This window comes from Mustela erminea, chromosome 4, assembly GCF_009829155.1.
Source record: "Mustela erminea isolate mMusErm1 chromosome 4, mMusErm1.Pri, whole genome shotgun sequence".
In the NCBI taxonomy this organism is placed as follows: Eukaryota; Metazoa; Chordata; class Mammalia; order Carnivora; family Mustelidae; genus Mustela; species Mustela erminea.
The window spans coordinates 118,213,685-118,238,211 of NC_045617.1; the positions used below are offsets into that span (position 1 = coordinate 118,213,685).

Below are 24,527 nucleotides of genomic sequence, written 5' to 3' on the forward strand. Positions count from 1 at the left end.
GAAGGTAGGCAGTATGTACTCAGCCCTCCTATGGAGATGAAATGTGAACCTATAGTTTGTAGCCCAGCAGTTGACGAGAGCCTGTGTACTTCTCCGATCCAAGTGATTTCTTAATCCTTAGGGCACATGCGAGGTTCCTGTTGCGCTTTGAAGATGCATTGAGCTTTAGGAAGGATTTGAATCCACCACCTCCAGACCTAGACGTGACCTCCATGGTAGTCTTCCATGCGCATGCTGACTCAAGCCAGGCTGTGTGTCTCCTGGTGTTGTGGCATTCTTGTCTCATGACTCCTTGGGAGAAGCCCAAGGCGTTTGCTCTAGGGATCAGAAGCCTACAAGATTTCAGTCTGAGCCACAGTTTGAACCACTTTGAGGTGTCTTTGTAAACTGAATTTGTAAAAGTTTATGCTTTCTCAAGTCCCCTGGCCTTTTCCCTTGGGAAGCCCAGACCCAAGTGCAACATACTGATGTGGCAGATTATTGCTTTAAGTGACTTCTGTCTGCATCTTATACAGGCCAGATGCCTGCTCTGGAAGACACTGGGCAGCTTCTCCCTAATATCCACATCAAGATGATGGCTCATTTGTATAGTTGTTGCTGTTCCTTCTGTTTGAAGACTATTAACTGGCCCTTGCTGCGGTACTGAGAAGGATTGCCTAGGAAAGGAGAGCATATAGGAGTGAACTCAAGTCTAGTTTTGAATGGATGACTTGTTAGAATAAAGACCTCAACATTGGCATATTACTGTTAACTGAACTCCAGACTTTAGATTTTGTTTGTTTGTTTTTTAAATACGGGACACTCCATGAATTTGTGTATCATCCTTGTGCAGGGGCCTGCTAACCTCTGTATCATTCCAATTTTAGTGTATGTGCTGCTGAAGTGAGCACAGACTTTATCAGTTCCATTCATGATTTCTTTCTGTTCCCAGAATCCAGTCTCTGGTACCGTGTTACATGTAGTTGTTTTGACTTTCACTCTCCCCTGATCTGTGACAGTTTCTCAGTCTTTCAGTTTCTCATGACCCATGACTATTTGGAGGAATACTGGCAGGTATCCTTTATAATGTATCCCAGTGGAGCTTTTCTGATGTTTTCCTCAGTTCAGACTGATGGTATAGATTTTGGGAAGAATACAGCAGAGGTGAAGTGCCTTGCCAGGGCGTACCTCATATTTACGTAATATCACTGGTGATACGAACATCGGTCACTTGATTAAATTGTTTGGTTGCCAGTTTCTCTGTTGTAAAGTTACCGTTTTTCTCTTTCCTTACTCTGTTCTTTGAAAGCAAATCACTAAGTCTGTCCCACACTCAGGATGGGTTGGGGGATATGTAGAATTTCAGGTATCTCCTGTATCCCTATGACATACTCCTATCCTTTTATTTCCTTCCTTTTTAACACTTTCTTACTTTCTGATACTAAAAAGATATTCTAGGCTCATCTTATATTTTCCATGTCTTAGCCCCAGAATCAGCCATTTCTCTGAGGAACATTTGTTTTTTTAATTAGACAATACTGTTCAGAAACCGCTAGGCCTCCTCCTCCACCGTGGGCAGAGGTGGGTAACTTATGTATACATACTACCCTCTGTAAACAGATGTATCTGTTCTTGTTTCTGTGTTTATTCATCTGTATATGTATTAAGATAAACGTGAGTTGATACTGCTGTCTCTGACTTTAATCTAGTACCACAGAGTTCATTTTAGAATGCCTGCCTTCCTTGCTCATCTGTCATATCCTTCAACAGTAAGAAACCTTGCTCCCAGCATTTCACTATTCATTTACGTATTCAACCCCAGTTTACATGTACCCATGTTGTGCATGTATGATAACTCATAACCCCACAAGAAACAAATTTACCAGTTTGAATATTGTACTGATTTTTAGCAATTCTCTTGTAGTGGACAAGTAATAGATATTTGTTCATGTTTATTATCATGTTATTTGATCTGTGATACTAGCCTTCAGATATACGCAGAATTTTTTTTTTTAACATTCCTACCATAATCTGAGATGTCTTTGTCTGCATGGTTCATTAAGATTATGGAGTTGGGCTTCAAGTAAAATATTTTCCTTTTTTTTTTAAATGCGGAGCTTGAATTCATGACCCTGAGATCAGGACCTGAGCTGAGATCAAAAGTTGAATGCCTAACCAACTGAGCCACCCAAGAACCCCAAAATATTTTCCTTTTACTCTGCAAGTCTAATAATCTAAACTTAAGAAATAAAAAGTTCATGTCTTTCTTTAGTAATTTATTACACATTTCTACAAAAGGAAGTTTATACTATCATTAAAGTTATATACTTATTAAAGGTTTTATATGTAAAAGGGAGAAGTTGAATGAAACTATTTACAGTACCATTTAGTTCCAGAGTCCTGGCTCAGGTCCTTTTTGAAAAACATTTTAAGGCAAGACACTCTAAATCAGTTTCTCCATTTGCTTACTAAGCCCTGAATATGTAGGCTTGGCACTTGAGTCTGCTTTATTGGCCCATCTTTATTATTGGTACCAAAGATCATATATGTTTGTGGGTAAAGATACTCTGGCTGGGAAATGGGACTCCTTATCTATAGCTGTAGTTTCCTGGGTTCTTCTTGATTCCCAGTTCCTATTGAGGAAAAATAAGTATGAGTTGTAAAAGCTGTTGTGAGAATTGAGCATTCTCAGTCATCATGTACATTGACTTTTAACTTAAAGTCTGATCTTGGACCCATCACTTCTGCCTCCATACTTCAGATCCTTTATGTAAAAAGTACAGCCATTCCATTAGGTGATTTTATCATCACAAATAGTAAAATGTGGCTGGCAGTTCTTATCACAGTAATTAAGGCATTTTGGCAAGAATTGGAGATGGTCAGCCTCTTGAAACAAGCTTATTTGGTCCATTTTTATCACCCTTTTTTTTTGATTAACACACTCATTCACACACAGTATGCATGGGATGAACACATCTGAAACATGAGGGCTAGCAGTAGTACCTAGATGGGTTAGATTGTACCATGTAGAAGGTATATTTTGCTGTTCATAATGACCCATCATGGTAATAACTCGGGAGGATCAGAACTGGAGTGTTCATTGTTGGTGTTTATAAATCATTGGCTTCTTAAATGATTTTCTATTTAGAACTACTATGTAAAATCTGGGAGCAGTATAGAAGAATAGCCAAGGTGAAGAGAGTGCGGAGGCTTATGTATGATATGGTCCAGTGAGTTATATGAAAGAAACAGTAGTTCTTAAAGTTAGGGGGAAAATGTCTCATTAGTCTCATATACTGATCACAGTCTTGAGAAAACTGTCCTATCTCTTCTCGTAAGCATTTAGTTTCCTGAGCAAAGTGAAGGAAGCATATGACCTATACCTGAGTGTGTAAAACATATCATATACTTAGAAAAGGACTTTGGAAAATAGGTGGGTGAAAGAAGAGAAGAATTAATGTACTGTAAGGTAGGACACATCTGTTTGGGGAAAATGATAATAGAGTGAAGAGATGTTGCCTTTGGTTAGAAATCTAGGCTAGGAAAGCATGGAGTGAATCTCCCTCAGCCGCCTGCCATTGAATTGTTTTTTTAAAGACCTATGTCATGTTGGTTTATGAGACTGACTTAGAGTTTTGAATGAAAGTCCTCTGACCCAGTATTCCTGGCACCATTCCACATTTCCGAGTGAAGTAGCGCGCTGCATATCCTGGCTTACAATGTTAATCAACAGCTTGAGCTTCTGTCGCCCTCGTTTACATGAGGATTCACATTTGCCATCAGAAAAGCTGTGTCTGGGGTGGATAACCCGTTCCTGGGTGTCATACTTGTGAGGCCCATGGCTGCAGAGCTGCTAACTCCAGAAGCGAACAGCAGATGTCACTGCGTCTCCACTTACTAGGCTTCTGGCTCCTAGCCTGTCAACTTGCAACCAAGTTTTTAATGGAGTTCCCAAACCACTGAATGCAAATTGAGTATTTATGGCCTTCATCAGATACCGACCCCAGATTGAAAACTGAGAATAAGCACGGCCCAAGAGAGTTTTCCTCATTTTCTTTCACTATTCTTTATAGTTGGTGGATTTCTTTTTTCCTGTTCTTAATATATTTTGGTGTAGGTAACTGATGAAATTCATTAGCCTTTTCTTTTCAACCATTCAGCAGTTATTTAGGAGTCTTGGACAGCTTTTCACATTTGTTTCAGCTGGGTTTACACGTTAGAGCTTCTTGGCCTTTCTGTAGCTTGCTTTTTAAAAGCTTTCCGGCAGAAAAGTTGATGTCACTGTTCTCTAAATTTAGATGCAGAACATTGAAGGAAACTGTCTCTTTATTCTTCTGTTTGAACCCTTAGTTTCAGCAGTTGAGGAAATAGCTGAATTATGACCAAAAGTCCTGTGGTGCATCTTTTTAAAACAAATCTCTTACGGTTTCAGTGTAGATGGTGGGGTTTCCCTATATGACAAAGGCAGGGTTGGTGTTAAATTGGATTATTTAAGAAAATCTGGGGCATACTAAGTTTTTGGTATCCTTTGATCACATAGATCATTAGAAAAAAAACCCCAGGTGTTATTTCCCTTAATAGTCAGGGTTAGTGGTTTACACATGTGTCCTGGTGTCATTATTAATTGGTTCCCCGTTTACTCTCAGTTGTCCTGGTTTGGACAATATGTCGTCACTCTAAATTGCTCAGAGAGGTGGGGGAGGAGAGGGGGTCATTGATAAGTTGCAATTCTGGGAATTGTAAGTATTTTTTGGCTTAGGAATTATGCCTGCCCTGAGTTTTTCTAAGTTACATACATTCAAGCTAAAGCAAAAACCACAAAGAGCTTATGATTCTGGGAAAATAGTTTTTGGATTTCTGTCTATAGATCATTGTTCTCTGGAGCAGTGATTTCCAAATATGGCTATGCATCAGAATCAACTGGTAACCTTTTAACAAATACTTTCGTGGGTCTTACCACAGACCTGTACTGAATGTGTACTGGAGTTTGAACGTGACATTTCTTCCTATGGTTTGGGTGGCCTCTCGGGCTTCTGGTGGTGGCTGCTTTGGGCCTTGAGGGTCTGCCTGTCACTGATGTAAGTTGCCTTTTTGTTTCAGATGTCATCTGGGTGATTCTCAGTGTGGAGGTGGGTGGACTTTTAGGAGTAACGCAGCAGCTGTCATCTTTTGAAACGGAGTTCAACACACAGCCACATCGCAAGGTAGAAGGAAACTTCAACCCGTTTGCCTCTCCCCAAAAGAACCGACAATCAGATGAAAACAACTTAAAAGACCCTGGGGGTTCCGGGTTCGACTCGATCAGCAAAAACACATGGGCTCCTGCTCCTGACCAAACCGAGCAAGATGAGAATAGACTCTCACAGAACTCTGTAAATCTGTCCCCCAGCAGTCACGCAAACAACTTATCAGTAGTGACTTACAGTAAGGTAGGTGCCCTCGGAGAAGAGGAGAAGGGGTAGGTGGTGGGCCTTGGGACCTGTGATACCCTTTCATGGCAAACCTAGAAGCCTAGAATGTTCTTTAAGACTGCTTAGCTCTTCTGCCAACAGCAACAATACAAAAACCTACCCCTTCTCCCCTCCCCCCCCATCTTCATGTCCTGTGGATGTTACTTTATCCACATTTATAATTTACCACTGTCTCTCTGCTCTGGTTTGGGTGTTGAAAGAACAAGGTTTTTTACCTTTAGCATTTAAAAAAAATGAAAGTCAAAATATCACCAGCTCTCCTTCCAGTGTAAATGTATACTAAGCCTAGAACAGCAAGATGCTTTTGGAATCTTTTCTTACTTTGTTGTTGTTTTTATTTTGGCTTTGGGTGGGACTTTTGTTTTTCCAAGGAAAAAAGACAAACTCTGTTATTTATCCTAAATACTATTGTTGGGCTTTTGCTTTACTTACCTTGTTTGCATCTCTTCTTGTCGATGTATTTTCAGTCTCTTATGGCCCTTCTACCTCCTTACCCACAACCCAGAGTGGCCCAAGTGATATTTTGACTTTTTATGTATGGGGCAGTAAGTGAGAGAATTATTTCTTGAGTTGACCATGATTTTACATATTTTGATTGTTCTGAGACACTCTTCTGGGTGTTTGATTTCTTGACCTGCTTCTCTCCTTGCTAGCTGATTAAACAGTGTCTTCCACACTCTGCTAAGGGTGATGATGGTTCTTGGTTGTTGGTTTGGGTTGGTTGAGTAAAGCCCTGATGCCAAGAGCTCATGTAATAGTTGTTTCATGTGGCTTGGGCCTGTGAGCATTCCTGTGCATTCTTCTCTGATTCATAATGCTGTGTATTAGGCCCAGCATCCCACCTATACAGTCGTAACACTGTTAAGTCTGCCCTTGGGTCATGTTGGCATTTACCCTCAAATTTTGAAAAATAAAACATGTTTATTTGAGGGACAGATTGCTTGTCTGTTGTTAAGAATGGTATTTCTCTGACTAATGGTTTATATATGGTCCAGATCAAGAGGTGAATTAAGGAAAGAAACCTGAGGGCGCCTGGGTGGCTCAGTGGGTTAAGCCTTTGCCTTCAGCTCAGATCATGCTCTCAGGGTCCTGGGATCGAGCCCGAGCTCTCTGCTCAGCGGGGAACCTGCTTCCCTTCCTCTCTCTCTGCCTGCCTTTCTGCCTACTTGTGATCTCTCTGTCAAGTAAATAAATAAAATCTAAAAAAAAAATAACGAAGAAAGAAAGAAAAGAAACCTGATCATGTGAATCCCGTTTCTCCTCACGGTCTAGTAAGAGAGACTTCATTCCCTAGTGGTATAACAAAGGATTGATTTTTTTGGTTGTTTGGATGGTTGTAAAGGATTCTGCAGAGTCATGTTAGTTGTACAGGATATAAGAAAGTTAATTGGCAAGACAGTAAATTTGGCCGTATTTGAGTTAAGATTTAATGTCATAACACTGTTATAAAAGGTTTTTCATTTAAGCTCCTATTTCTCCAGATTCTTCCTCCTTAAATTTAACCATCCACAGTATGATTCTCCAGGTGGCAGGTGAGCCAAGCCCTAGGGTAAGCATGTCCTGTTAGAACTGGAATTTGCAGCTGAGTTTAATGGGAAGATGAAAGCTGAAGGAGGCAGAGCCAGTCGCCCCAGTGCTTTGTGTAATGGAAGCCCCCCTCTCCCAACTGTGAGCTCCCTGGCTGCAGTAGTCACTGTGGTCTTAGGAGACGGCTGGTGTGCCTGGCCAGGGCATGCATTCATCTTCCTAAGTTGTGAACCTGTGAGTTGTTTGCAGCTCCTTCAGGGACTGATGCCTTTTCTCCAGTTCTGTGATGATTGCCCTGGCCTGGGACGGTGAGATGGGGTTGGCAGGGGTCAGGGTGGATTACCTCCCAGCCTTAGTGAGGTCCTACCATGTTGTCATTTTGTTTTGTTTTTTTGTTTTTGAAGGAGTGGGCTGTGGTGAGGCTAGAGGCTATTAAGATTTCTTGTGGTTGATGAATTCATGGTATGTCACCTAATTTTTTTTTCATGAACTCTGTAGAATCATTTAGAAGTAGTATTTGCAAGAACCAGAGAAAAGGCTCTCATTGGAGGTGCTATTCAGAGACTATTGGCTATAATGCATTGAGAATGTGGCACTTAGGTCCCAAAGAGAAACTGGAGCCTCCCTTGTTTCTTGCTTTTCTTTGTTTCTTTTTTTTTTTTCTTCATTTATTTTTAGAGGTGGGAAAAGGACAGAGGAGAAGGGAGAGGGACAAGCAGACTCCTCGCTGAGTGAGGAGCCTCATGCAGGGCTCCATCTCATGACCCTGAGATCACGACCCTGAGATCGTGACCTGAGCCAAAATCAAGAGTCAGACACTTGCTTAACCAACTACATCACCCAGGTGCCCCTCTTGTTTCTTAATTTAAGCAGACTCGTATTCAGAATGTATTTCCGTGAGCATTTGGCAAGTTCTCTGAAAGCATTTCTGGTTAAAGTGGAATTGGCTCCACCTCTTAAGTCTCCTTAGGAGCAGGGTTAGGGTGTAGACAGACAGCACTCAGTATTTACTAACACATCTCTGCACTGTTTAGATCATTGTCCACTGTTCAGTGGGAGATTTGAAGAATGAAAGAAGTTACCCTATCAGCAGCTTACAGTGCAGTAGGGAAGATGAGATATGGACATAGCAATTACAGAACAGTTCAGTCAAGAAGTCCGGAGGGACAAGAACACAGTCAAAATGTGCAATTTGTGTGTATGGCTGTGGATTAGAGTTCGGGCAGAGAGGAAGAAGAGATTGAGTTGATGGAAAGGGCTTTTCAAATTATACATTTGGAAAGACAGGAAGGATAGTGAACAGGTTAAGTGCTGAGGGCAGAATGCTTAAGAGACCTGTGGTCAGGAGATGTGGGTGACAGACGATGAGAGATGGGCTCAGTCATCTGCAGTGCTTTCCTTTGAGTCTGCTCAGGGGTGTACCTGACACAGTGGTGAGACGAGGTATACCAGAGTTAGATTTGAGCTCGTCCTGTGTGCCAGCTGTGTTTCCATGTACTTCACATATAGTCGCTCATTTTTTGGACAGGAAAACAAAAAGTTCCAAGGGACTTAGGAACTGGCTCAATATTCCATCGCTGTTGAGAGGCAGAGCTAGGATTCCAGTCCAGGGTGCCACATTACTAAAACATGTATTATTAGTAAGTGAACCTGGGCTCTCCCTAGATTCTCCAGTTGGGTTGGAGGCTGTGGTGAGTGAAGGCATTTACTGGGTTGATCGGTATCATCAAGGAGTAAAAAACAGCAGAGTTGAAATAAGATAAGTGCCCCTCATGTAAATCAAAGATTGCCTGTGGCATCTTCTTTCTGAAGACTTACCTTGTTCATGAGTCTTTCAAGTAGTGACTTCTTTTCCTGGTTAGTAAAAATAAGAACTTGGGTGCAAAAACTTTGTGGTATTTATAGTAATTAGCACCCTTTTATTTGTAAATGAGTGGAAAGAAGAAAGAAACCCCTGAGCTCTAGAGTTGGGACATGTGTTTTCAGTTCGCCTCAGATACCATCTTTATGGGGAGGAGGAGTACCTGATGCCCTGGGGTCAAGGATCAGAGTAGACAGTAGATTTTATTTACTCTAAAGAAATTCCCTGCCTGCCATTAAGGCTGGGAAAGAACATGATGCTCTTGGAAGCCTGGGACCACAGTTACTACAGGCAGATATGGTTTCCTGCTGCCTCTATAGTTACAGTTTAACTTGTTAAGGTTGGTAGGATGAAATGAAAAGATTGCTTCATGCGCCTCCTCTGTGAGGGCTGCGTGGTTATGTCAAAATAATGGCACATATGTCAGTGCCAGGAACTAGACACCCCAGGGGCCCTTCCCTAGCTGTACTTGAATAACCATAAGCTCTCCGGACCCAGTGCTCTCTGTCTGGGGGGGATGCCCTGAGTGGCAATGCCAGCTCTAGCTCCATCCCACAACCCAGAGGGCCTGACCCCTCCCCTATGTGAGAGCTGTCAGAGGGAGTCAGAAAAGTAAGTATATGCTGACCTCCAAATATTCATAAATCTGACTCCTCGCCTTTGTTAGAAATTGGCTGACCTCATTGTCAGCTCAATTGTGGCTGACTGGTCCCATGTGAACGGTCAGATCAAGTATTGATGAAGGTTAGATGCTGTTTTACTGAACCCTTTTATGTGATTAGCTCAAGAGGCTCGGAGGACAAATGGTCCCAGTAGGATAGGTGCTCACTCATTTGGCTCAAGGCTAATCTTGTCATGAATTCTAGCTCTCTGACTCATCCCTGGAGGCCAGTATAGCTTTGGACAGTATGAGAATAGTGAAAAAAAAAAAACAATTCATAGAGGTGTGGAAGGAGAAAATAAGTCCTGTTAAAATTAGATGCTTTTTTTTTTTTCTTATTTAGCAGTAATTTTTTAAATCTCTAAATGTTTTCTGAGAAGGCCTTACAGAGGAAAAAGACTCCAAACAGTCTGATTCAGGCCAGATGGTAATAAGAGTGTGGCTTTCAAAAACCAAGGGGCTATACTTGAGGAAGGCCAAATACTTGGTTTCCTTTCTCTAAAAAAAAGTAATAATTTACACTGGGAGAACTGAATAGAATCCCAAATTCATTTATTTGTTACTTGGCCTATGGTTCCTATTTTCTGTTTTGTTCTTACTTTAAAAAAATGTTTGGAGCTGGTATATGTCATATATTCCTCCTTTAAACTGGATTACAGTCTGAGCCACTGTTATTACTTCCGCCAAATGCTGGTTCAGAAGGAGAAACTTGTTATTATCTTTGTGGGGAGGTTCATCGTGCTCCTCCAGCGTCAGCCACTGCCAAGTGCCATCTGCCCTGCCTGCCCACATTCCCACCTGCTTCTCTTCCTATCTCTGTCTGACAGCCACCCTTGAGTATGTTTTGGATCTGCAGCTAGAGCAGGAGTACATCTACTTTTGTCACATTGGAAGTCCGCTCTCTCCTGACCTCCTGCTATCTTTTGACTAAGGCCTAGAGGAATTATTTACCCTGTTTAGGTGAAGAGTTTAGAAATCATGGTAGAGGTTACCGGGGGAGGTTTGCAAAAGGCAGCTCCTTGGCTCTGTGGGCCTGAGGATATAATGGCTAGTGGATCTTATTATCTACCTTGAAGTAGCCAGTCAGTTTAATATAACGACAAGGGGTGAGTTTGGGGTGACATAATGGAATTGGGTTCAATATTTGCTCAGTTCAGAGGGCCCTGGATTTGACCAGAAGGTGGGTGGGCTACAGAGCTGGGCCAGTTGGTTATATGAGGAGCGAGAAGGCAGCGTGACCTTCCCACTACCCTGAGACTTGAATTTTTGCTCTCAGATGCTGACCCTTTCGTGCAAGGTTCAAAGAAGGTTCAAAGGAAAACTTGGATCACTTGATATTTTCTCCAGCTCTTGTTTTCTTTTTGCAAGGACTGGGTAGCAGAGGCACAGGACCCCCATGCAGAGACCGAATGCAGTAATCAGAACTATCAAACTACCATTTATTGAGCACTTACTGTGTCCGTGCACTGTGCTGAGAACTTTTTACATTTAATTTTTATTGTTAAAATTATCAATATACATATTTTAAGGAGCCAAGTACTTGTGCAAAGTTTATTACACAAACACTGGTGACCTCCCTTCCTCCCCGCCTCCACCATTTGCTCCTCAGAGGGAGCAGGCTCAGTGTCCGATGCGAGTTTAGTGGACACAGCAGCACCTGGCACAGGGGCTGCACTCTTCCCTCCTTTGTAGTTGCTGTGGCAGAAGTACACACACCGGTTCTGTGATTTGCTCAAGGTCATACAGCTAAGAAATGGTAAAAACTAGGATATGAACAAAAACGAGTGTTGTTAACCCCTGAGACTGCTCTCTTAACAGTGTACTACGTTGCTTCCCAGTCATAAATAGTGTTCAAGTTCATATTACCAGCTGAGCTAACAGCTGTGGGCTAGGGAGAGAGAGTTTTCTATAATAATAGTGCTACATTTCACATGACGATCAAACCAGTTGTTGACTAAATACTATATGACTTCTCTACTACTAAAGCCCCGCCCCTCACAAGATTCTGTGGCAACTATAGAAACCAGTCTTTCTCTCTAGCCTCCCATGGGAGAGTCCCTAGAAGCTCCATAGTCACTTAGGTTTAGATTTTTGTTGACATTGAAATTTCCATTAAGTCACTCTTGTGAGGGCAACACCTTTATCTCTCAAAGTCACAAAACCCATCTATATTCCTTTATTATTGTCAAAAGATACAGTGTTGAAAGTTTTACTTTTCTGGAACGAACCTAAAATCTCCCTTTGAACATGCTTAATATTTTAGACTAGAACTTACTCAGGGGGCTACCTTATCCCCTTTAAAGTCAGATTTTATTTCTGCAAAAGCTATCTAGAGAGAGAAAGTGAATTTTAGGCAGAGGGACAGCCATTACAAACCCTGAGGTTGAGGTTTTCCTGGTTTGTTTAAGGAACAGAGTGAAGGAGGAGGAGAGTAGAGAAAGATGAAGTTAGAAGATGGAAACCAGATCATGGAGGGCCTTGTGGGCCCTTCTAAATCTTTGGACTTTTGCTGCAAGGGCAGAGGAAACCATTGAAGGCTTTTGAGCAGAGGTAATGAATAAAGCCCCTACCTTTGGAAGCGGGATGTGAGAATGGAGTGAAGTTGACACCAAGGTTTTTGGCCTGATCAAGTACAATGATGGAATTGCCATCAGTGGAGAGGAAAAAGCTATGGTAGAAGTGGGGAGAGGGAGCACCTGGGTGGGTCAGTTGTTGGAGCGCCTGCCTTTGCCTCAGGTCATGATCTCAGCCTGGAATCCAGCCCCACGCAGGGTTCTCTACTCTCAGCAGGGAGTCTGTTTCTCCCTCTTTCTCTTCGCTCTCTATCTCAGACAAAATCTTAAAAAAGTAAATAATAAAGGGGCGCCCAGGTGGCTCAGTTGGTTAAGCTGCCTTCGGCTCGGGTCATGATTCCAGGGTCCTGGGATCGAGCCCCACATCGGGCTCCCTGCTCAGCAGAGAGCCTGCTTCTCTCTCTCCCCCTCTCCCTGATTCTCTGCTTACTTGTGCTCTCTCTCTAACTCTCTCTCAAATAAATAAAATATTAAAAAAAAAAAAAGTGGGGAGAGGGCAGGAGTTCCATTTTGGGGACACACTGGGGATTTCTTTAAATATCCAGATGGAGATATCAACTGCGCTGTTGTACTCCAAGTTGCATATAGAGTTCAGGAGAGAGGTCTGGGTGGAGATATAAATTGCGGAATTGTGACACGGATTGTATCTAATGTTGTGAGACTGGCTGCAGTCCACTAAGTGATGAGTATAGAGCAGGGTTTCTCAGCCAGAGTACTAAGACTATTCACACTAGGCCAGGTGTGTCTTGAGGCAGGGAGTGAGGGTGTCTAAAGGCATCATAAGATGTGTAGCGGTATCCTGGCCTTTACCCAGTATGTGGCATTGTACCTCTCCAAGCCCAAGCGTAACAACTAGAAATATCTCCAGACGCTGTCAACTGTCCCCTGGGCGGGGAGGTGACAAAATGTCCCTACTTGTGAGCCATTGACCTAGGTACAGAAGAGGTCCAAAGACTGGACTGGGCTTAATACTGTCTGTCCAGCATGTAAACAAACCACTTTATGTTACTCAAAGCACATTTACTGTGCCTTTTCTCAGTTCATAACAGTCTCATGACTTCTGTTGTTATAGTCTTCATCTGACAAAATAATATGGAAGTTGTAAGTGACTTGTTCACATTCACATTGCAAATTAGGGGTAGAGCGTGGACTGGAACCCAGAAACCCAGTGTGAGTCTAATGTTCTTCTAGGCCACATTCAGATGAGGTTTGCTGGCAGAAGCAAAGTCTGCCGGTTGTTCCCTGAGCTTTGTACACTTTTTGTCAGGTTGTAGGGACTTTCTCGTTCATCTTTAGGAGCTCCAGAAGAATTTGTGACCAGGGAGGAAGCAGTGCAGAACAGAGGAACCTGCCCCATTTGCTGGCCGATTAGAACGTTCTGTACCAGAAGGGGATTGTCAGGAAACTCTGGTTTAATGATATTACCATGACTCTCTGGGAGGAAAGTCCTCCCAGCTTTGCTGGTGTTTGCATTGGCATGGGTCATGTGTGCATTTTAAAAATAAATTAAGCAAACACTATGAGCCTTAGAAAATGTCTTTTGTTGTTTGTAACATTACTGTCTGACTGAGAATAAAAAGTATCTCCAGGAACTCTCCCTTTTGTACCTCAACAGCTTCAAAGCTGTTCAGCTCCATTTTATTTGCTTTGGGGCTCTGAGCACTGTTTTAGACTGGTCTAACTCTGGGCAGTCCTGTAGCTGAAACCCAGGCCAGTGTTCCCAAGATTGCCAGAATATTTTATTTTGTTTAGTAAGGGTGTATTTTCTTTCCTAGGCTCTGAATTTCACATTTTAATTTCTAATGGAAGTTTTCAAAGTCGAAACTAGTGAAATTACAGGTTCAAACAGATAAGTGAAATGCAGAAGTGTGAGAATTTTATAGATGCTCAGGTGTCAGATAAGTTGTTCTCAGCTAAGTCTGCTCTAGCTGGGTTCAGGCAGGACAGGTGTGGAATGCAAGGGTATGAGCTGGGAGCTGTTGGACCTCAGGACAGAAACGTGAGCTTCCTTAGAGCTCAGCTGCAAGGGAGACATTTTCCAAAGCTGCAGACACGTCCGCTTGCAAGTTTGCGTGTCTTGGCTTTTTGCTGTGATTTCATTGCCCAGAGGCCAGTTTAAACTCTGCCTTATACAGAGATAGCTTTGATATTATTGAATTAATACGTGAGGCCTTCTAGGTGCTCGACCCATGCTAATCCTTATCTTCAAATAATTTCCTGTCTGACACGTACATGTGACTAGCTCTTAGGAAAGACTAACAGCCAGTAAAGGAGTATGTTGAGTTCCAGTTGACTTTTAAGTAAGTGTTCTTATGAATTTGGACAGAGAAGGCAGTGGTACCTTGGCAGATGATAGATTCAAACTGAATTGGAGGGAAGAATAACCCACACGTAGGAAGGCCCAGAGGCATCCACTGGCAGGGTGTGTTCACGGGACACTGGCCAGCCTGGCCATGGAGTGCAGTGTGCTTAAAGGGGTGGAGTGAATTTTGAAGGAAGACCTTTGAAAGCCAAGCAAAGGAGAGCCAGTGTTTAAGGTGGAAGGAAGCAGAGTGACAACAATGCTCTTCAGCAGGGCAAGAGGAAGGCAAATATGAGACCAAGGAGAGTCCCATTTATTCTCCTGCCTTAATCAGCCAGACATTGGGCAGCGGGGGAGTGGGCAGGGGTGATTTTGTGAATAATTGTAAGAGAGGAGAGAGAACACAGTAGCTTGTAAGGAAGGGGTAATTGATGGAAGGTTACAGGAGTTCACATGGACATTCTAAGAGGAAATGGGACCAACAGCCTCACCCAGTGCTTCAGCAGAACCCGCACAGTCAGCCTGCATCAGTGATGACAGGGCTAGGAGCTTGGATAAGCTGCTCTCCTGTTGGGGTAGCCTTCCCAGGGAGACGCTTACCAGGTCTTTCTTAATTTTTAGGAGCATCTCTCCCACGGGGGACGGCCTTGAGAGAGCTCTGTGTGCCTGCCTCCCACCTGGATTCTAGCACGCTTGCTCACACATGGGATTTGGGAGCTAGAATTCCAAATTGCAGATAACTTTTTCTGAAGTCTTCACTGAAAGGGGAAGTCCAACACAGCGCCAGTATCCTCCTTTATTATTATTATTATTTTTTAAAGATTTTATTTATTTATTTGAGAGAGAGAGAGACAGTGAGAGAGAGCATGAGCGAGGAGAAGGTCAGAGGGAGAAGCAGACTCCCCATGCAGCTGGGAGCCCGATGCGGGACTCGATCCCGGGACTCCGGGATCATGACCTGAGCCGAAGGCAGTCGTCCAGCCAACTGAGCCACCCAGGCGTCCCCAGTATCCTCCTTTAAATAATCGATTTTCATTCACAGTGATGTTCATGTTTTATTCTTTATGGTGATATTCTTCATTTGCCACAGGGTAGGTGAATGCTCTGGGAGTTGCCTTTGGCGGTGGGGAGCTCTGGATGGACGGGAGGAAGACTGGAGGGAGGATGGAAAGATAGGTGATGCAGGGAGAATGAGGGCTGCATGATGAAGGATTGGATGAATGGGTAGAGGGAGGATGAATGGACAGATGACAAAGTCCCCAATAGGACTGTAGAAGTTAGTTAAGAGCAAGAGGGAAAAACTGTTACAGAGGTAAGTATAAAAAGCGGTTTTGCGGGTCTTTTTTTGAAAATAAATTCATACACTTTATGACTGAGTCAAGCTTTGGAGCAGTTTTGGCACAGACAGAAAGAAGACTGTGAACGGACCTGCCTGTGATTTGCCCTCGTGCATAAAAATAGGTTTCTTTTCTTTCCTTTGGCTGAGTCTCATACTCATCCTTAGCCAGTGCACAAAATATGTCTTTGAAATTTTTGAGGACTGTCCCATGAGGGGCTCGAACACCAATGTTAAAGCCTCTGCTACAGTTCTTGTCCCACTCACATGGCCCTGCTCTTCGAGTTGGAAGTGCCTTAAGCGGTCAGCAGCTGTGGAGGGAAGGGTCACAGTTTGAATATTCTTGAGAATATTCATATCATCATAATAATATCATCACCCTGCTGGTGACTCTGGTAGAGACCTGATGGGACTTCTCATTAATGAGAAACTAACAGGATTGTTGAGGGCTGGGTCAGTGGAGCCAGCCGTGTGAGCAGGGCCCCCCACACTGTGTTTGCAGTACAGGATTAGGACAGAACTTAGTACAAAACTCTGTATTCTTCTGTGTTTGCATTCAGTGTACGTAGTGGTACAAAAGCAGCACTAGGCAGATGCAGTGCTGTTCAGGACTGGCACAGGAAGTGAGGAGGAGAGGGCCCGGTGGTGGTATCTGATGATGCCATCAGTATACACGGAGAGCGTGTTACTTCGCTTGCCCTGCCGCATACCTGCCTGTCTTTCTGTTAACATATGTGAGCCCTTTTATTTATTTAAATCACAAAGAAGAGCAAAATAAACACAGATATATGAAAGTCTCCATGTTGTGGTGCTTTATCTAAACAACTAGCTTTCAGATAGAAAAAGCATAGCCCCAAAAGCCCTTGTAAGACACCCTTGTTTCAATAGGCTTTTCAGCCTCCCTCCCACCCTGGAACGTTAAATGTTAATAAACAGATAAACAGTTAAAATGTTAATAAACATTTAAAATAAATTGCAAACAGTTAAATGTTAATAAACACCAGGACACAGTCGTTCACTGTCATCCACTCGTTCTTGTTACTGACACTTGCGGCTTACTGGACGCAAGGCATCAAGAATCGGCAGAAGCAGCTTCCAAACCCTCTTCAAGGGCAGCTTGCTCTCTTGGTAGCCCTGTGCGTCCTGCCATTGAAAACTGATGGAGGAACTTTAAAAAAATATTCCAGCCGAAACCGAACTAGTGTCCTGTCTTTTTAAAAACACTTTAGCCTACAGTGAGTGTTTTCTCTGAGTGACAGTTTTAGTAGTCTTTTGGAAAAGTTACTGTGATTTCTCTTTAATTTTAAGAGAACTGTTGCAAGTGTGCACTCACATAAGATCAATGATAACCAGATCACTGGCTGGGAGTGACTCTGCTGGTCCCCAGAGTCAACTATACTGTTGTGAAAAATCAGAGCAAGATTATTTTTAGGTTTGCTTGAGAACAGAATCACAAGTACTAGATCTTAAGTTGTCTTTCTAGGAGGTTGTGGTGAATGGGACTGAACTTATGCTTTATGTCTATAAATGTTGTCTTCTAAAAGTATTTTAAAATATTTGAGAATATTAGCCAAATGATGGCTCTCAGTTGTTTCACCATTGTGGAAGTGCAGCTCAGGACCTGGCCCAACTACTGTGATGATTTGGCCGGCTTGAGGCCAAGGTCCTTTTCCCAGACACCAAGAACGGAGAGGCATCTCTGTATTAGCTGGTGGGTTTGGCATTCCCGTGCTCTTAAGAGAGGACTTGCCTGCCATGTAGCCAAGTAGAACTTGGGTCCCAGGGCTCACCACTATGACAGCCATTGAGTGAAAAGCTTAGGGAAGACCGAGCACATGGGCAACACCTCAGTCCCCGTGGACCTAAAGGCTGTCTCTCCTTTGCCAGGAACACTTTCTTGTCCCCTAGCAGATGCAGCCTTTGAAAGCTTTGAAAACTATGCAGCTCAGGTAGGCGCTGGGAAACTGGCCTTTAGACCCGGAGTCAGATACAGGACTTCTTTTCAGGGTTTGATTATTCATACCCTCTATTAGCATGGATAAAGCCAGCCTTGCTGCCAGTCCCTAGGTGCTGAGAAGTGATTCCTCACAGAGAGAAGGGCAGCCTTCTGCATCAGACTTCTGAGATTTGCAGTCATGCCTCTGGCCTCCATTTTCACTTGAGTCAGTTTAAGCCAAGGCTCTGCGGTAACTACCACCTGATGCCTCTATCCCTGTTTTCCTTATTAGAAGAGGCACAGCTGTTTTAGGAGAGGTGTCATGTGATACCAAGTTAGTTAAAATAATTGACCTTTACTTCTCCTGTGGATAGAGCTTGAAGAGTTGCTAGGCCCCAGAAGAGAATAGACATTATTGCCAAATCCTGCTTTTAGGCTGGGGTTGGAGACTTCAGCCACCAGAACCTGTTACACTGGGTCTTGGAACTCCAGTGGAACCTGAAATATGGATGGGCCTCCCATTGTCCAGTATACCTCCATCCCACTGTTAGGAAAGGCACTTCCTGCTTGGCCTCCTGCCATAGGACGCCCTGGACAGGCTGTTCTTGGAATCTCTGCCAGGCTTTTCCTCCATAGCTGGTATTGCGTTGCCTGTGTTCTGTGATCCATTTGTAACACCTATAATCCTGCATGTGGGGAGTCTAGATGATAAAGTTGTTTTGGAATAGAATTGGCTCCCTCTCCCTTCCTCAAAGTGATGGTAGTTAATTTGGCTGGGTGGGTGGGTGGGAATAGAGTTTGTTCTCAAGCTACCTTTCTGCACCAGTAGAACATCAAAAACTTCCAATATGCCATTCTCTGGGTGAAAGGGATTTAGGTAGCATTTTCCCCCTCAAAAGGCACAGAACCTCAGCCACTAAGTTAGAGGATCAAAAATCCATAATCTGAGCTAGTTACATACCTCACTTAATGTCCAAGGGCCAGAGCACTCACATGGAAATCTGAAAATGCTCATGTCTTTGTTCCTCTCTCTACCAGTTGCAGAGGACCCCTTTTATTTACCGTAAAATGGAAATGTGCAACAGCTCCTTGGCAAAGTCATGAACTCTCTTCTCCAAGCATTCCAGACAAGTCATAAGGCTGTTACTTGCATTATAAAGGCCCACATGAAAAAAAAAAAAATAAAGGCCCACATGAAGTGTAGGGAACTTTGGTCTGGAAAACAGTTAAATTTAAGGGGGAAATATTTCATAGAAAACAAATGCTGTTTGTTTTTTGGGTTTTCTTTTGTCTCTGCATTTTTTTCCTGCTCAGAGACCTTTGAGCATAGTATTGGTTCCAACTCTTGTGGGAATTCTAGGCCTTTATTGCTTTCCTTGGATTGTGCTGAATGAACAAGTGCTGGGAACTACTGAGCGCAGTTTGTTTTAAGCTTCTACACTTTCTATTTCTGGTGCATGTGACCTTCGACCAGGCCCTACAGAATGGAGACAGAGAGCTCTTCACTCCCCAAGCCCATCCTTGTTGATCGGGTGGTACATGGCTGCTGAGATAATTCCAGCCTTAGCCTGTTTGCTAGAGGCGTAGTTCGCTTGGGGACTGGCAGACACTGGGTCATTTTAAACACCACTGCTCTTACCAGTTCTGTGCCCTTGAGTAGGTTCCCTCTCTGAGTTTAGAGATCTTGGCTTATCTCAATGGATCTTTTTGAGAATTACAAAGAATAGGTTAAAGCCCCCAGCAGCACCTGGCATGTTGTTGATGCTCCATTCGCCCTGGCCTGCTCCTCCTCCAGATTTGCACGGTCGGGATTTCTTTGATGATAACCACCAAGCAGATAGGAACATACATCTGGTCTTTTGAGGCTTGATCTGGGGGAGGAAAAAAATCAAAAGCGATTTCAGTGTCTTCCCCTGAAAACTCTACAGAAACTTTAATCTAATCTCATGATCCCTATTCTTAGCAGATTTGACCTCTGGCCTAAGCATGACCAAAAGAGGGGCTATTCTTTCTTGGAGGCCTGTTTTTCAGCCTTCTGAGCCATGCACTGTATTGACTCCTATGACTTATTTATTTATTTTTTTAAGATTTTATTTATTTATTTTACAGAGATACAGTGAGAGAGGGAACATAAGCAGGGGGAAGTGGGAGAGGGAGAAGCAGGGAGCCTGATGCGGGGCTCGATCCCAGGACCCGGGGATCATGACCTAAGACAAAGGCAGATGTTTAACAACTGAGCCACCGAGGTGCCCCTGACTCCTAGAAATTTAAATCTTGGAAAGACTTAGAGTGGAACCTGAGCTCCTCTTAGGGAAAGGGACCTTATCCAAGGTCACTTGGTGAGCTGGTGCAGAGCTGGGAATAGAACCCAGATCACCTCTCAGTTCTGCTCCAACTGCATTCTGCTGCAGTGGGAACTGGAGGGTCTTGCATCTCTAGCCTGACCACCGCCAGAGAGTCCCGCCTCCCCTGAGACCCGGGACCCTGGAGCCTGTGACCAGATGGTGGCATGACCCCCAGACACTTGTGTCCCCAGGCCTAAGCAGGTATCTCAAAACTTGATTTTGGAAGGGCCAATATTCCTGTGACTCGGAGATGTCTGACACTCCAGGTAGTAGGCTGGGAAACACCTGTCCTCTTTTAGTTATTAATTCAACAAATGTTTATTGGGTGCCTGTTGGGCCAGGCATCATGCTAGATGCTGGGAAGATGGAGGCAAACAAAACAAAGTCATACTGAAAAAGATTCTAATTACTGGCTACCCTGCAGCCAAGCACTATTTTCCCTCCACAAAGAAATCTTTTTTTTTTTTAAAGACAAATTCTGACTGCCTGCATCCCATCAAGCTAATGGGAAATTTCATCTCCGTCATTCTTGTACCTTCTTATTCTAATTATGCCTAGATTCGGGATTCCTTTTTTTTTTTTTTTAAGATTTTAATTATTTATTTGACAGAGATCACAAGCAGGCAGAGAGAGGTGAGGAAGCTGGCTCCCTGCCGAGCAGAGAGCCTGATGTGGGGCTCAGTGTGGGGCTTGATCCCAGGATGCTGGGAGAGGCAGAGGCTTTAACCCACTGAGCCACGCAGGCACCCCTAAATTCAGGATTCTTTTTTTTTTTTTAATAAATTTTTTTTTAATTTATTTGACAGAGATCATAAGTAGGCAGAGAGGCAGGCAGAGAGAAAGGAAAGAAAGCAGGCTCCCTGCTGAGCAGAGAGCCCAATGCAGGGGCCCGATCCCAGAACCCTGGGATCATGATCTGAGCCAAAAGCAGAGGCTTTAACCCACTGAGCCAACCAGGCGCCCCTAGATTCAGGATTCTTAAGGTAGTTTTCAAGCATCAGCAAATTCCCTCAGGTCATTTATCATGGTTACGGCTGAGACACCTGCTCTTGGTACCCATTTAGTCCCTTTGGTCCAAGGGCCCCGCTGCTTGTAAGCCACTTTAGGGTGTAGGACACTAGGGAGGCTGGTCACCTGTTAACTTCTGGCCTCCTAGGTGCTGGCATTGGCTGGGTCTTTTCAAAGCGCACACTCCTAAAGCAGGGTGGCTTGCATGGAGACACAGGTCATTCTCCAGCAAGTTCATGCCATTGCGTTTGGTCTTGGCAATCTCATGCTGAACAAAAGGGAGAAGTGAGACTATGAAGCCTTTTCCACCCAGACAGGTGGCTCCGAAAATACCTTTGAGAATTGAAAATAAACCTTATTATCATGTGACAGGGGAGAGGCAATGTGGGAGAACAAAAATCAGACTTGAAGCTTTGTGCAGTGGCAGTATCGTAGCCAATGAGGTTTATCCGAGGCGCAATTGTTGCTATTTGAAAAATCAGACTTGGGTTTGAACCTTGGCTCTGCCTTTTCCTACCCATGTGACTCGGAGCCGGTCTTTTAGTCTCTGCGGTGAGATGGACAGGAATTAAAGGAGTGTGGGAGGGGCACCTGGGTGGCTCAGTGGGTTGAGCCTCTGCCTTTGGCTCAGGTCATGATTTCAGGATCCCGAGTTGGGCTCTCTGCTCAGCAGGAGCCTGCTTCCCACTCTCTCTCTGCCTGCCTCTCTGCCTACTTGTGATCTCTCTCTGTCAAATAAATAAATAAAATCTTTAAAAATAATAATAATAAAGGAGTGTGGGAATCCTTACCCGGCTATGGGGTGAGGGGTTTTTTTGTTTGTTTGTTTTTAAAGATCTTTATTTATTTATTTGACAGGATTAAAGGTAGGCAGAGAAGCAGGCAGGGAGAGAGAGGAAGGGAAGCAGGCTCCCTGCTGAGCAGAGAGCCCAATGCGGGCTTGATCCCAGCACCCTGAGATTATGACCTGAGCTGAAGGCAGAGGCTTTAACCCACTGAGCCACCCAGGCGCCCCATGGGGTGAGGTTTAAAGACAATATATGCAAAGCTCTGAGTACCATGCCTGTTATCTAGGTGCCCAATGACAGTTCCAGTTTCTGCGGCAGTCTTATTGTTGGTATAAGGGTCATTAACCAGAAGTAGCCTACATCTGAGGTTTAAGGTGCAGAAAATGGTGGATGGGGATCTTTAGCAGAGAGGTTGAGAACTTGCTGTCCAGCAGGAAGGCAAAGTTGGCGCTGATGCAGCTGTTGAAAGATGAGGACTGGCCCCCTCCACCCCCTCCCCTCTGTCAGGATGGCGTGATGGAGTGGGACTGCTTAGCAACTGGCAGTGCTGAGAGTTGGCCTCTTGAGGTTTCGCATGGCAAGGACAACTCTCGGGCTTTGTCTGTGCGGCGGGGCTTCCTCCTGGCTCACTGGGGACCATAGATTCTTCTTCTACTTGGTTTGATTGTCAAGTTGTACCTGCTTTGTTTACCATCACTGACTGTGTTCACTCTCTTCCAGGGGCTCCACGGGCCTTACCCCTTCGGCCAGTCTTAAACGGGCATCGGCAAGAAGAAAAATTAACACAAGACAGAAGGCCTGACTTTGGGGTGGGGGGGAGGGCAGGGGGTTCCTCTGGATTGCAGACCACACCGCATGGACCCCTGGCTCTGACCGTCCCCCCATCCTGGAAGAAGAAGAAGAAGCAGAACAGACTAGTTTTGAGTAAACTCAGTATGCATGTGTGAGTGCTGAATCGCGGAATGGTGTTGAGGCTACTAAGAAGAAACCCATGCAGCCGCCTTGGGTTTTGTGTATTAGGCGTCAATCTAACAAGTCATTAGGTCACTCGGGAAGGAAAAAGTTTCAAATGGGGGAAAAAAAAAGCCATCTTTTTAAACAAAAATTATTTTGCCTACAGACAGGTTGTAGTTTTGAGCACATGTTAATTTTTTCCCCTTTCCCCACTTTGTTTTTTTTTTCTTTCGATAAGGGATAACATACCCTTTCTAGAATAGCTGCTTGCTTTGGAGGCGATTCAGGTTACCAGCTGGTGTGTCATGTTGGGAGACTCTGCAGGCCCATGCTGCAGGAGGGCCTCTCCTGTGCTGCCCGGTTCCAGCAGTCTTGGACCCCATTTGTCTGTAATGGCATCAGCCAATGAGTTATCACCCTTTTCCTCCTTTTCTCTTTAATCTTCTGTTGATTTACACCTTGGACATTTGTATCTGTCAACCCCTGTGGCTTGCTATCATCAGAACCTCTCTGAAGACCCAACTTCCCTGTGTGGCCAGCAGAGGAAGCCTTGAAGACAGATCTTGGGCGACATGGAAGTTTCTGAGGCCGAGAGGTGTCCTTCTGCACACACTTACGACAACTCAGATTGCTTTTCTTCCGTGTTTCTCTTGGCAGAGAGGAATGCCATCACGCTTACTGCTCTTTTGGATTCTTCATACACAGCGGCTCCCCGTTCACTCTGGGAACAGTGCCTCTGGGCTGCGTAACACGCGTGTGCCACGTGCTCGCACATGGGTGTTGGTGCAGCTCACCAGCAAGTGTGCAGCGGGCAGGTGGAAAGGTGTCCAGGCTTCTCTGTTGTGACACAACTCCCTTCCCTGTGTTTCCCGCCCCTTGTCCTTTGTGGTATTTTCACAGCCTGTTAGTGGAGGCTGAGCTGTTAAGGTATGGAAATACAGCCCCAAGCAGGAAGTTGGCCATGGGGAGGGGCCGCAGTTACTGACTGTGTGATTTTGGAGACCGCAGTGTGATGAAATGAGATCCCCCCGACCCTGAGCAGGATGCTTGGCTAGTGGGCGGCAGTGGGCGAGGGGCAGCCCAGCTGGAGCAGACGCTGCTTGGCTGGCTGCCCTCTTGGGCACGTGGCCCCACCAGCATCCTGTGGATTGCAAGCAGGTTGAGCTGTGGACCTCTCTATGGGAAGCTTGAACCAGGCTAGAACAGCTGTCTGCCAAAGATACAAGAATATGCAAAGTCCCTCTTCTCTTTTCTTCTCACCCCCTCCTTCCCTTGAGTCTTGGTTGGTTTGCTAGCCGGGGATGTGGATCTAGGGTGCGGTTGCCAGGTCACCGGCCTGTTCCCACACCTCCACCATCTTGGGGGTGTGAGACCAGCAGGGAGGCCAGGTGATGAGCGGCTGCAAGGGGTCATATAGCCTGGGTGTGGGTGAGGGTCTGCCTGCTCGTCTGTCTCTGTCTGGGTGTCTGAGTTCCAAAAATGTGTGTTGTTTGTTCCTCCTCATCCTCTTCTGAGACTGTTGTTTTTTAAAGCTTGATTGTGGGAGAAAAGCTTGTATGAAATTCCTCCTTCACCTCCCCACCTCTCAAAAAACAAAGGGGGGAAACACTTTGGTGCACTGGAAACGTGCTGGGGGAGGGTGGAGCCAACCCGCTGAGAAGGTCTGGCAGCTGGGGCTGGGATAGGACTAAGGCTCACACTGGAGCAGCCGTTTTCAGTGCACATGAGTGCCCCGTTCCTGAGCAGAACAGAGGGGAGTCCCCATTGGGTGCCCAGGCTATCACTG

General features: G+C 44.6%; 1 protein-coding gene and 2 non-coding genes across 4 annotated transcripts in view; 2 read left to right on the forward strand and 1 right to left on the reverse strand.

Annotated features, from left to right (window-relative positions):
- ILRUN (inflammation and lipid regulator with UBA-like and NBR1-like domains) overlaps positions 1-23,961 on the forward strand; it is a 90,928-nt gene extending 66,967 nt beyond the window's left edge. For both annotated transcript variants that reach the window (XM_032340577.1, XM_032340576.1), the window contains 2 exons: positions 5,080-5,408; positions 22,508-23,961. In XM_032340577.1, coding sequence (XP_032196468.1) covers positions 5,080-5,408; positions 22,508-22,543 — 365 coding nt within the window. In that variant the 3' untranslated portion in view covers positions 22,544-23,961. The remainder of the gene's footprint in view (positions 1-5,079; positions 5,409-22,507) is intronic.
- Positions 788-890, reverse strand: LOC116589572. Its single transcript, XR_004285344.1, has one exon. It is a non-coding gene; the product is annotated as a U6 spliceosomal RNA (small nuclear RNA).
- On the forward strand, positions 21,409-21,555 carry LOC116589511. The gene has a single exon (XR_004285300.1). It is a non-coding gene; the product is annotated as a U4 spliceosomal RNA (small nuclear RNA).
- Positions 23,962-24,527: the final 566 nt, after the last annotated feature.